Raw genomic sequence first — 13363 nt, 5'->3', positions numbered from 1 at the left:
GGGGGGGGTCCAGGCCTGCAGGGGAGGGGAGTGGGAGGTGACCAGGCCTTCAGGGGAGGGCAGTTGTGAGTGACCAGGCCAGCAGGGGAGGGCAGTTAGGGGTGATCACGCTGGCAGGGGAGGGCAGTTAGGGGCAATTGGGCCAGCAGGGGAGCAGTTAGGCGTTGATCAGGCTGGCAAGGGAGTTGTTAGGGGATGTTCAGGCAGGCAGGCAGAAGCAGTTAGGGGCAATCAGGCAGGCACACAGGCGAGTGGTTGGGAGCCAGGAGTCCCGGATTGTGAGAGGGATGTCCGACTGCCAGTTTAGGCCCGATCCCACCAGGCGGACATCCCTTGAGGGGTCCCAGATTAGAGAGGGTGCAGGCTGGGCTGAGAAACACACACACCCGTGCACAAATTTTGTGCATTGGGCCTCTAGTCAATGATAAAAGAGAATCATTGATAGGCTGCATCCTTCATACCCCCTCCTGGGGATTGAGCCCCCAACCTGGGCCTGTGCCCTGAACTGGGGATCAAACTGTGACCATCTAGTTCATAGGGGGATGCTCATCCACTGAGCCACACTCACCCAAGCTGGAATGGAGACTCTTTAAAGCAAACTTTTAGTAGAAAATGCACATCAGAGTTTCGTATGTGTATATTGGTGGTAGGTGCTTGGTTTATTTAGCGCAGTGTGGATGAAGGTATAAGAAAAAAGACCCAGACTTTTGGCACTAATATGCTTCCTGAGTTTGCCTATCCCACTTCAACCAACTACTGCATGAAAAGTTTGGCTACCAGGCCCACCTTACACCTCATACCTTTTGTCAACTGCATGTTTTACTTTATATTAACAAGATTGTTAAAAACTCAGCTGTTCTGCAAACACTCAGATCATGAGTGTTTTGTCCCTAGACTGTCTCTAAATATTGAAGTCTATCATTAGTATTTGTTGTTATAACTATGTAAATATTGTTCACTGTAGTCAAGTAGTGTGCTAGGACTGTAAATAATACTTCATGGGCCCAATGTCACATCCCTCTGTTTTTCTCATAGAGATTTTCTAACCTTACAGTTAAATGGAATATTTTTCTTATATTCCATCAAATGCATTGTCAGGCCCTGTTTTCATGTGTATGTTAATGTAGATACTGCCTTTTTTTATTGCTTTATTTTTCTAGTTTCTAACTACCTCTTCCTCCCCTCCCCCCACACCCTCCTTGTTGACAAAAGAATATTCCTTCATCATATCTTCAGGTTTTTCTATCTTTCCAAATACACCTGCATGGACTCCTTCTGTACCCAAGGCCTTCCTCCTGGGTCCTGCCATCCTCCGTTCCCAGTCTGGATCCATTACTCTCTAGGTCTGCACTTATCCTGGGACTTACTTTCACATCATTTCTAGGATTGGATCCACTGTTTTCTGTAGCCTGTATCTTCTTTCTCACTCATTTTAGGCAGCTACATCCTGAAGTATTTTCTTAAGAAAGGATGCAAAAGGAGGTAATTTGTGTTTCCTCAGCGCTTCCTCAGAAGCACAGTGTTGATGAAAAATATGATGCTGGTGACCTTTTTATTTTCCTTTCTGGAACTTTTGGAATTTTTTCTTTTTATTTAGGTATTTAACTAGAATATGCTAAGTGTGGGTCTTATAATGGCCTTGGTACTTGTATTATTACAATCTAGAGACTACTTCAGTTGGAAAAAACTTTCTTCCATTCATTTTCTTTCTTCTGTTATCTTTGTTTTCTCTTTCTTGGACCCTTTTTAATTGGATTTCTTGGATTATACCTCTTTCTCTTCTTTTTTTTTTTTTTTTTATCCTTTCTCGGTCTTATTTGCTTTTGTTTTGAGAAATTTCCTTAACTTTGCCATTCAGCCTTGCTTAGGGCTTTTTAATTTCAGCAACCATGTTTTTAGTGTCTAAGAGCTCTTTTATTTTCTTTTTTTTCTTTTTTTTTAATATTTTAATAATTTTTATTTCTTAAAGTATTACAAAGAGTATTACATATGTCTCCTTTTTTCCCCCCCTTGACATTCCCCCGGCCCCTACCCCCCACCCCGCCCCTGCCCCGTGTCTTGTGTCCATTGGTTAATCTTATATGCATGCATATAAGTCCTTCAGTTGGTCTCTTAATCCCCGCCCCCAACCCTCCCCAGGCTTCCCACTGTAGTTTAACATTCTGTTCAATGTTGCTCTGCTTCTGTATCTACCCCTGTTCATCAGTCCATACTGGTCCCCTTTATTTGTCCCAACCTCACTGGAGTAGTCTCAACCTCACCAGGGCCGCCTGAGCCTCACCAGGGCCGTTTCAACCTCACCGGGGCCGTCCCTACCTCACGGGGGCTGTTTCAACCTCACCGGGGTCGTCCCTACCTCACGGGGGCCGTTTCAACCTCACCGGGGTCGTCCCTACCACACCGGGGCCGTTTCAACCTGACCGGGGTTGTCCCTACCACACCAGGGCCGTTTCGACCTGACTGGGGTCGTCCCTACCTCACGGGGGCCGTTTCAACCTCACCGGGGTCGTCCCTACCTCACAGGGGCCGTTTCAACCTCACCGGGGTTGTCCCTACCACACTGGGGCCGTTTCGACCTGACTGGGGTCGTCCCTACCTCACTGGGGCCGTTTCGACCTGACCGGGGTCGTCCCTACCTCACGGGGGCCGTTTCAACCTCACCGGGGTCGTCCCTACCTCACGGGGGCCGTTTCAACCTCACCGGGGTTGTCCCTACCACACCAGGGCCGTTTCAACCTGACCGAGGTTGTCCCTACCACACCGGGGCCGTTTCGACCTGACCAGGGTCGTCCCTACCTCACGGGGGCCGTTTCAACCTGACCGGGGTCGTCCCTACCACACCGGGGCCGTTTCAACCTCACCGGGGTCGTCCCTACCACACCGGGGCCGTTTCAACCTGACTGGGGTCGTCCCTACCTCACGGGGGCCGTTTCAACCTCACCGGGGTCATCCCTACCTCACGGGGGCCGTTTCAACCTGACCGGGGCCGTCCCTACCTCACCGGGGCCGTTTCAACCTGACCGGGGCCGTCCCTACCTCACGGGGGCCGTTTCAACCTCACCAGGGTCGTCCCTACCACACCGGGGCCGTTTCGACCTCACCGGGGTTGTCCCTACCACACCGGGGCTGTTTCGACCTCACCGGGGTCGTCCCTACCTCACGGGGGCCGTTTCAACCTGACCGGGGTCGTCCCTACCACACCGGGGCCGTTTCAACCTCACCGGGTCCATCCCGACCTCACCGGGGCCATCCCAGCCTTACCGGGGAAACAGGAAGTTTGGCCCTCTGTCCCCTGCCGGCAGCTCCCCACCAGACAAAATCTCCAGGCGTTCCTGGTGGTTGAACATCCAGCACTCCTGCCCTCCACCAAGTGCACAGACTGCCTGTCTGCTGTCCCCCAGCGCCCCACAAGAGACTGGGACCAGTGGGCATGTTTGTGCGCTTGCTGGTACAGCGGTTCCACATTGCCGGCCCAGTCAGGCCCATCTCCAGCCTGCCCCGGACCCGACTCCGCCCCCCAATTGCGTCCCTCCCAGATGCAAGGAGCTGAAATCTGCAGCCTGCTGGGATGGGCTCTGTACTTGGTGCTTCTGCACATCCTACTCAGTCTCAATGCGCTTCTTTCTATTCGAGGAGTTGAAATCTGCAGTTTGTTGGGTTGGGCTCTGTACTTGGTGTCACATCCTACTCAGTCTCAATGTTCTTTCTCTCCTTCCAGTTGTAGAGCTTCCACTGGGCCAACTTTCCCATGGTTCTGTATGATAGGTGTTTGTCTGATATTTGGTAGTTTCGATGTTGTTGTGTGAGGTAGCACGTACAGGTCTCTTCCTTATGCCGCCATCCTGGTTCTCCTGGGTCTGCTTCTTGAGTGTGTCTCCCATGGCTGTGAGCAGTTGAAGTCTGCAATTTGTTGGGATAGGCTGCAAAAGCGCAGGTGGGTCTTTTTGTGCACCTGGCACAGCTTGGATGGGGATGTAAATTGATTAGGGCTGAGTCTCAGGGAGTCGCCATGGCGGAGCAAATAGCACTGGCTGAGTCTCTGCGGCCCCTTGAATCTCTGCCAGGGCTTTGTGTCCCCCAGTGCCGGCGAGCAGCTGTGCAACAGAGTCTCCCTCGCTTTCTGATGGCTGCAAGGCCGTGCTGCCTCTCCCCGTAGGGTCTGGTGCCTCATGATCCCGCCTGAACCAGCTCAGTGGATTTGAAAGTTTGCAGAAGCAAAGGCGTTTTTACTTGTGAGTCTGGCACAGCCCAGATGGGAATGTAAATTGCGTAGGGCGGGGTCACAGGGAGTCTCCGGGGCGGAGACTCAGCGGCCCCTTGCCTATCCAGGACACCAGGACTTTGCATCCCCCAGTGCCAGCGAGCAGCCGAGCGCCAGAGCCTCCCTCGCTTCCTGACCGCTGGAAGGCCGTGCCGTCTCTCGCCTTGGGGCCTGGGGCCTCAGAGACCCGCCCGAACCAGCTCAGTGGATTTGAGAGTTTGTAAAAGCACAGTCATTCCCTCTTGTGCCTCTGGCACAGCCCGGAGGATAGGGCGGGGTCACAGGGTGTCGCCAGCACGGAGGAAATAGCGATGGCGGCATCTCCACGCCCCTCGCCTCCCCGGGACACCAGGACTTCTTGTCCCTCAGTGCCGGCGAGCAGCCGCGCGTCAGAGCTTCCCTCGCTCTCTGACCACTGCAGGGTCGTGGCCGCCTCTCCCTGTGGGATCTGGGGCCTCAGAGACCCGCCCCGAGCAAGCCCAGAGGATTCAAGGGTTCGTAAAAAACCGAGAATCCATTTGCAGCCCGCGTGGTGTGTGACTGCGTACCTCTGGTTTTGGTGTCTCCGTAGCTCCCACTCAGTCTCACTGCGCTTCTTTCTTTTCTTCCAATTGTAGATCTCCCACTGGGCCAACTTCCCCATGGTTCTGAGTGGCGGTTGTTTACTTCATAGTTGATAGTTTCAATGATGCTGTGAGAGAGCAGCACACACAGGTCCACTCCCTACGCCGCCATCTTGGTTCCTCTTTTATTTTCTTGTTCTGAGTAATCCTTTATCATAGCATTCTGTTATTTTATGATTGTAATATTCTCAGATCTCTAGATGTATTAATTAGACTATTTTTGTTTTGTTTTGCTTTTAAGTTCTTTTTTCCCTGAATTATGTTTCTCTGGGGTCAGTTTCTCTCTTTTTAACAATACTCCATATTTTCCTCAGGTTGGATGATTCTTGGTTGTCTGCTTTTGTTTAAGAATGAGGAACTGGTGTGTGTGTGTGTGTGTGTGTGTGTGTGTGTGTGTGTCTTAATTAAGTAAATAGATCTAGTATTACTAATCTCCTTTGCGTAGGGACACTGATTACTACATTGGATATGGGTGGGGCTTGCTTTGTTTTAGAGTAGAGCTTCCAAACTTTGTTTAAAACACCCTTAGTATCTCAGCTATTTTCTTCTTGGCACTTTGGGTCCTAAAGAAATACCTGATAGTTAGGTCCAACCAACTTAATGGTAGTAGATTGCATGGTATCTGAAAGATGTTGCTGAGTTTCCTTCAAATTTAGAATAATCCACATACTTACCTGAGTTTGCTGTGGTGCTCCAGGTGCTTTGACTCACAGTTTGGGAACCATGTTTGGGTATTGGGAGCTATCAAGCTGTAGATTCTTCATATGCTAGAATGAAGATTGCTTTGTCTGGGGCACTGACACCGGCACTAAAGTCTTAGATCTTTTTCATAGATCTGCTTTATTTTTTTCTAGAAGATCCTTGGGATCTTTATACCTGATTTATCCGTACTCTGTGTTCGTAGAGAGTGGAGAAGGCCTTTAGAGGAACAAGTTTCCCCATTTTCTGCCTCAGTTTCTGTTTCTGCCTTTTGTTTACCCTGAGACATCTTCCCAAGTCACACACACAGGTTCTGAAGGGCAAATGGGCTTCAGCCTCCATCCTAGACCCTCATGATATATTTTGGACTGTGGCTTTTGAGGCTCTTTTTCATTCCAGTTTATTTTCTAACTTCCAGATTGTAGAATTCTGTCATCAGTTGATAAGCCCTTTTTGCTGTTTGAGCTTATTCCTTTTTTATGTAAGTTGGGGAGGATGCTATAAGGAACTGGAATTTACATTGTCTCATTTATTTCTCCCAGTAATGCAACAAAGTGGGCGCTATTGACACCCTTTTTACATCTGGGGTAACCGAGCTGTGGTAAAGCTGGGACTCAAACCCAAGTCTCTCTACCACCAAAGAATGTGCTACTATTTCTTCTGCCTGTTGGGAAGAGATGTTAAATACTCTGGTTCAAGAAACCATCTGAAACAATTACTTCATTATTAAAATTTGTTAACTACTAGGAAAGCTGTCAGGCTTGGCCAGGAATATAAAGATATTGATAAGCCTCTACCTAGGGCTTTCATATGTACTAGACCAGTGGTTCTCAACCTGTGGGTCACGACCCCTTTGCGGGGGTCGAACGACCCTTTCACAGGGGTTGCCTAAGACCATCGGAAAACACATATATAATTACATATTGTTTTTGTGATTAATCACTATGCTTTAATTATGTTCAGTTTGTAACAATGAAAATACATCCTGCATATCAGATATTTATATTACGATTCATAACAGTAGCAAAATTACAGTTATGAAGTAGCAACAAAAATAATTTTATGGTTGGGGGTCACCACAACATGAGGAACTGTATTAAAGGGTCGTGGCATTAGGAAGGTTGAGAACCACTGTACTAGACCATCTTGAGCAATGACTATCAAACTTAAAAAAAAATTCTTTGTTTAAATTGCATCTTATGCAGAAATCCAAGATGCTTACAAATATAATATGTGATGCCCCTCTGAAGTTAGGTGGGATGCCCTGCATTCACTTCTCGGCTCTTCCTGGTGGCCACTTTTCCATTGAGCGTAATTTTGAGAACCTTTGGTCTAAGGCTGCAAACCCATTGTCCACTTGGGGGTGAGGTGACATTTTAACTAGTTTTTAAAATAGTTTGATACCAAAGTAAATTAAATGTAAATTATTTTTAAAATTACTTAGATGGATGAAATTTTTACATATGTTCTCCATTCTGTAATTGTATAGTAGTATTATTGTAGTTGTATTGAGATGCTCCTTAGTGCTGATAAGGGAATAAGTAAAAATAACTCTGACTTATTTTATTGAACAGGTAATCAAACATTGCAAAAACATGTATAGTGAAAGATGCTTCCCCCATTTATCCACTATTACCCCTCTTGGGAATAGAGTACCTCAGAGATAACCACTACTACTAGTTTATTAATGTACTCTACTGTACATGAGCAAATTTAAATATATAATATACCTCTGTCCTTTTACTCATTGGTTCTATTTAATAAAAATTGAATAAAAGGAGTATTTTGAGTTATTTGCAAAATCAGTTAAACATTCAGTTTTACACATATGTAACAGTTGCATTTCTTTTAACAGGAAGAAATTAAAGAGTACATCTAAATATATTTATCAAACATTATTTTTGAATGGTGAAAATAGTGACATTAAAATTTGTGCTCTGGGAGAAGAGTGGAGCTTACACAAAATATATTTATGTCAAGTAAGTATTTTATTTTTCTGTTTGAATGACTACATGTAAAAAACTCAAACTCTTTTAAATCATGTTCTTTATATTTGCATTTCATAGTAATCTTTTGCGTGGATAGTGGTTAACTCCTATCATCTAATAAAAAGTATTTTATTAAGAACTATGACGAACATTGTTAGTGAAAGCTTAGTTTGGTCTAGAAAACAGATTTTGAATTTTCATTGTAATAAGGGCCTAGCAATAAATACCGTTTTGTCATTACTTCAGTAGGGTGCTTATTTTGGTGCCTTCTGTTGACAAAAGGGAAAAAAAATGTTTAACATTAAGGCTAAGATTGCTGCATTTGTTTAATATGTGTATGATTATTTAATTGGATGAACTCAGAATGTTGCTTTGTAGTTAACATTAAATGTGAATGGAAAGTTCTTGACACAATCTTCCTTTTCTTCTGGAAAATGCAGTTAAAGACAACATCAAAAAAGTATATAGACTAACTCATTTAGCTAATACACTTATTTGATTTCTGTGCTAAAAATATTGCTATCTGTCACCACATTTTAAGATTCAAAAATTTCAAAATAAAAGAAGATATTGCTTTAATGGCTCAAATATTTTATTTATTTTCTTATCAAATCTGTCTTTTCTTCAAATCATTGTTCTAGGCACTTGGGATAGAGCAGTGAACAATTCAGTTCTTATCCTGTGGAGCTTATATTTTTCCCTCTCTTTTTCACCATTTGACAATAATTACTGGTAAGATAGTATAGTTTAAGATTTTTTAGTTTAACATTTGAAAGAAATTTTTCTCTAACATTTTAATCATAGTTTTTATTTAATTTTTTGAACAGTTTTATTTTGCCTTAAAGTATATTGCCTAGAGAATACATCAGAACATTGGTCTCAGCTTCAGGATATGGTTCATATCTTTCTTTTTAATCTCTCAAAGCAGTTTTGTGATTTTAAGGATGAAAATGCCTCTTTCCATCTCAAGAGAAACTCGATTGATTATAGTGCAAGCCACATGCTAAATTATAAGCCCCCTGAGGACAGAAGCAGTGTGTTTTCTTTACTGCTATATTCATAGTGCCTTGTATGTACTAAGTACTCAGAAAAGTTTTTTAAATAAATTGGTTAATATTTGATCCATTCCAAAGTAATTCTGATTATGAGAGGTGCTATCTAGTAAGTAACTAAATACTTCATCCATTCTGGAATCTTTCCAAGAATTCAGGTTCATTCTGGAATTTTCTGATTAGATAAAATTAAACTTTGGATTTTCCCTAATTTCTTGGGAATCATCCTATTAGTGTTGACTTGGGACTGGTCTGGCTCCTTTACAGCCACTGAGGTACAGTAGAGTAGGAACTTAACAGTTTGAGGGCTTTATTCTATTCTCCTTCCTTGATACATTTTTATTTATCCACCTTGTGTATTGTCATATGTTTGAGATACTTAAATATGTAACATAATTTCTAAATTTCAATTTAGAATGTCACTGACAAGGAAAACATATATATGTAATATTCTCAGAAATTGTTAAAAGCTAATGAGGTTCATATATTACCATATAGGAATTCAGTTCAGATAATAATAGGAGAATTTGATTTAGTTTTCATTAAATTAGGACTAAATTGAAACTATTTTTGTATATCTAACAGTGTCCTTATATCAATTTCTTTCTCCTATAGACACATTTGGCAATTATTTTTCTCTTGAAATAATATGATAGGTTTGTTTCAATAGAATAGTTGGCTTAAAGTTAGGAATGGGGAAATAATTTGGAAGACACAGAAAGTACTGGGTAATCATTTATTTTTTTATTTTTTATTTTTAAGTCTGGCTACTTTTCTAGTATGTTCAGTGGTTCTTGGAAAGAATCCAGCATGAATATTATTGAACTGGAGATTCCTGACCAGAATATTGATGTAGAAGGTAACCACCACCACAGTTATTACTATTATGCAAAATAATGAAAACAACTTGTTATACTTTTAATGGAAAATAAATATTTTCTAACTTTGGAAGCTAGAAAAAAAGTTCCATTTAATACCAGAAGGCAACAACATTATATTAATTTAGTCTATAGTTTATCAGTTCTGACCTACTTATCTCTAATATTTTTAGTCATCTGGGCCATATCAATATGTTTACTTAGGTTTGTAAATAAATCTGCCTGGAATACAGAAGCTGTAGGGTGAAGGAAGGAATTTATTTTAATTACATAGAAAAGCTGGTGAATAATATTCATTGATTATTCCCTATATATGAAGACCTTTTCTGGGAACAATAAAGGGACAGATTATATAATCAATGTTGATTTATTTATTTAGTTTAAAAATATTTAATACATTTTGTTTATTGATTTCAGAGAGGAAGGAAGAGGGAGAGAGAGAAAAACATCAATGATGAAAGAGAATTATCACTTGGCTGCCTCCTGCAAGCCCCCTACTGGGTATCAAGCCCACAACCCAGGCATGTGCCCTGACTGGGAATTGATCCATGACCTCCTGGTTCATAGGTTGCTACTCAACCACTGAGCCGTGCCGGCCAAACTAATCAATGTTGATTTAGAGCTATAAGGATTCTTAGATGAGGAAGCTAAGACCCAGAGGACTTAAGGTGCTTATGTTAGGTCTCAAAGCAGTTTAATGAGCCTAGATCAGACTCTAGTTCTCGTAATTGCTATTCCAAAGCTGCTTCTACTTTCTTCTTTTTTACCCCCTTTTTATTGAATTTATTGGAGTGACACTGGTTAACAAAATTATACAAGTTTCAGGTGCAAAAATATAAAGTAAACCATGTGAGACATAGGTGCGAGTACAGCAGAGAGAAGGATGGACAGGCTTATTAGATAGCTGTGGTGGCTGGGTGAGAGTGTAGCATGGATAAGATCATCGGTTATTCCACACCAGTGGGGAAGCCCTGAAAGCATTAGGGTTAATATTATCATTGTGCCTGTACTTGTACTTAATTGGTCTACTCAGGGGTATCTTTATAAAACTTTTTGAAGGGTATCTAAATTCTGACCACTAATTAATGTCAAGATTACATCTAGAAGAATCCAACTCGATTTGTTAAAATAAGTGGAAATTTATAACATTATTAACTTAGTAGCATTAGTCAGTAACCATTACTAGCATTTTAATTAGTGATAATTCTCTTATCCTTTTAAGTACATATTAGATTTAGACGTATGTCTTAGTGTGTAAAGATAGTTGTTATTTTTGTAATACTCTCATAGATATAATTGTTACTTTATTCTACTTTTGCTTGCAGCACTGCAGGTTGCATTTGGTTCACTGTATCGAGATGATGTCTTAATAAAGCCCAGTCGAGTCATTGCCATTTTGGCAGCAGCTTGTATGCTACAGTTGGTAAGTATGCACGTTATTCAAATAAAGGATTACAGTTGTATTTTTGTTTCAAAGTATTCCAAAACAAAAATAAAGTTTAGCTTTTTATAATTTTAAAAATAAAATGAATTGTATAAATATGCCATTTGTGTTGTCATGTAAAATGCTTAACCAAAAGCAATTTATTGCAACCAAAGAGGTCATGATGTCTATGCAAGATGAGTGCAAGCTATTTCTGTATAGACATCTTAGAATGACTAATGTGGAAAAAATTTATTTGTCTAAGTCCATTTACAGATTTCTATTCATTAATGGCTTATTTTGACTGTTATGAAGCAGATGGCTTGTAATTATGTACTGATTAGTTCATGGGTTCAAAAACAATGAGTGCTTACTATGTAAACTTTTTCTTAATTATGGAATAACTGTGTGTAGATGTGTATAATCTATTGGTAGAAGGACAGATTGATTCATTCAGCAGAAGTGGACTGAGCATTGTACTAAAGTAGGCATAAAGATCCAAAGGTAAATTCAGATACTGTCTCCACCTTTAAGAAGCTCACAATATAATGAATGTCGAATGGGAGAGGGAGGGTTGATATGCAGACCCAAAGGTAAATAAGAGCTGTCCAGTGTTATAGGTACGATGATAAACATCCTGTAGGATTTAGTGGATGCACAAAGTGGTCAGTTCAACCTGTTTGTATCAAAGAAGGAAGTTGTGTTTGAGGTGAGTCTTGAAAACCAAAATATGTACTTCTTTTGCAAAGTAAGAAGAGAGGAGAGGGGAAGAGCATTTCAGACAATAAACTAAGACCTAGTGGTGAAACTGGAGAATTAGAGAATCTGAATGGAACATGGCTCTAGCATAGAATATAAGAAGGGTTGGAGAGAGGGAGACAGGCCAACTCATGAAAGCCCTATACCTTTTAAAAAGTTCAGGTTTTACATATAGTGCATTTGGAAGATTTTAATCAGGGGAAAGACAAAGTTATGTTTTAGAAAAAAAGCTTCAGGAACAATGTGAAGGATGGATTGAAGAAAAGATGAGTATAAAAAACTATCGTAATCAAATGAGGGTCTAAATTAGGGTCTAAACATTAAGAATGGAGAGGAAAAACTGAATACCACAGAGGTTAAGCAGGGATAATCCACTGGATTTGGTGACAAAGATGTTAAGAGGAAAGGGGAGGAGTCTAGAATGACTTTTTCAGGTAAGTAAGTCAATGATTTATTTTGATCTTTAAAAAAGTTAATTTGCCGAAACCGGTTTGGCTCAGTGGATAGAGCGTCGGCCTGCGGACTGAAAGGTCCCAGGTTCGATTCCGGTCAGGGGCATGTACCTGGGTTGTGGGCACATTCCCAGTAGGAGATGTGCAGGAGGCAGCTGATCGATGTTTCTCTGTCATTGATGTTTCTAACTCTCTATCTCTCTCCCTTCCTCTCTGTAAAAAATCAATAAAATATATTTAAAAAAATAAAAAAATAAAAAATAAAAAAGTTAATTAAGTTTCCTTTTATGTGGCATTTGTATACCAATTTATTTGAAGTTTAGTTAATAGCTTGTTAAATATACTTGCTTGGGGTTATTTGATTTTTTTAAATGTTTTGATCCTTACAATTATTATTTCCGTGTAATATACTTTATTTTCTAACTTTAGTCCTGTTGTGGTTTTGTCCTAAGTCCACTTTCTGCATTATCTTTATAGCTTAACTCTTTAACCTAATAATATACTTGCATGCATATATTTTAGAAATTTGAGTAAACAGTGACAGTCTTCTTCACATATATTGAATAAAGTTTGTTTGAAATCTTCTGTGTAAATATTTTAGATTAAAATTTCAATGTAAGCTTAAAACAATAATATATTTGATTTAGGTACATCTCTTAGATATTGATAAGTGTTTTAAACTTTGATAAACACTTTCTGATGTTTCATAGTTTACTTGCCTAGCCCATCACGTGGTCTGTGTAAAGAGGTCTTAGTTTAAAAAGAACTGATAAAACAGACAGAATATTGCTTAAATTTGCAAAGGTCCCCGAAAGGGAAGAAGTGAAAGGGAATAATAATATTCATCTCTGCCTTACTCCTTTTACCCCCGCTCTTCCACACTTAATTCTGAGTATTTAGTTGAATACTTGCTGGATTTTTTTTTTTCAATATTTTTACTGGACTTAACTGCTGTACTTAATGAGTTTCTTTCTTTCTTCCTTTTTTTAAAAAAACTTTTTAATATGTAAAAGCACATGTTCAGAGCTAATTTTTCCCACATGAAATGGGCCTTTCCACTGCTTATTTATATTTACAGGATGGTTTAATACAGCAGTGTGGTGAGACAATGAAGGAAACAATTAATGTGAAAACTGTATGTGGCTATTACACATCAGCAGGGACCTATGGATTAGATTCTGTAAAGAAAAAGTGAGTTACCCTTTTTGTTTTTCCTTCCATCCCACTT

The 13363-nt window shown here is 40.8% G+C and overlaps 1 protein-coding gene across 3 annotated transcripts in view; it reads left to right on the top strand.

The window, feature by feature from the left end:
• The window catches only part of GMCL1 (germ cell-less, spermatogenesis associated 1), a 58638-nt gene that overhangs the window by 3265 nt on the left and 42010 nt on the right, over positions 1-13363 (top strand). For all 3 annotated transcript variants that reach the window (XM_023757439.1, XM_006092972.3, XM_006092971.3), the window contains exons 2-5: positions 7439-7562; positions 9386-9482; positions 10827-10924; positions 13214-13326. In XM_023757439.1, coding sequence (XP_023613207.1) covers positions 7439-7562; positions 9386-9482; positions 10827-10924; positions 13214-13326 — 432 coding nt within the window. The remainder of the gene's footprint in view (positions 1-7438; positions 7563-9385; positions 9483-10826; positions 10925-13213; positions 13327-13363) is intronic.

This window comes from Myotis lucifugus, unplaced genomic scaffold, assembly GCF_000147115.1.
Source record: "Myotis lucifugus unplaced genomic scaffold, Myoluc2.0 scaffold_108, whole genome shotgun sequence".
Taxonomy (NCBI): domain Eukaryota; kingdom Metazoa; phylum Chordata; class Mammalia; order Chiroptera; family Vespertilionidae; genus Myotis; species Myotis lucifugus.
Note: the sequence above shows the minus strand (reverse complement) of the source record. Positions and strands in the feature narration are given on the sequence as shown.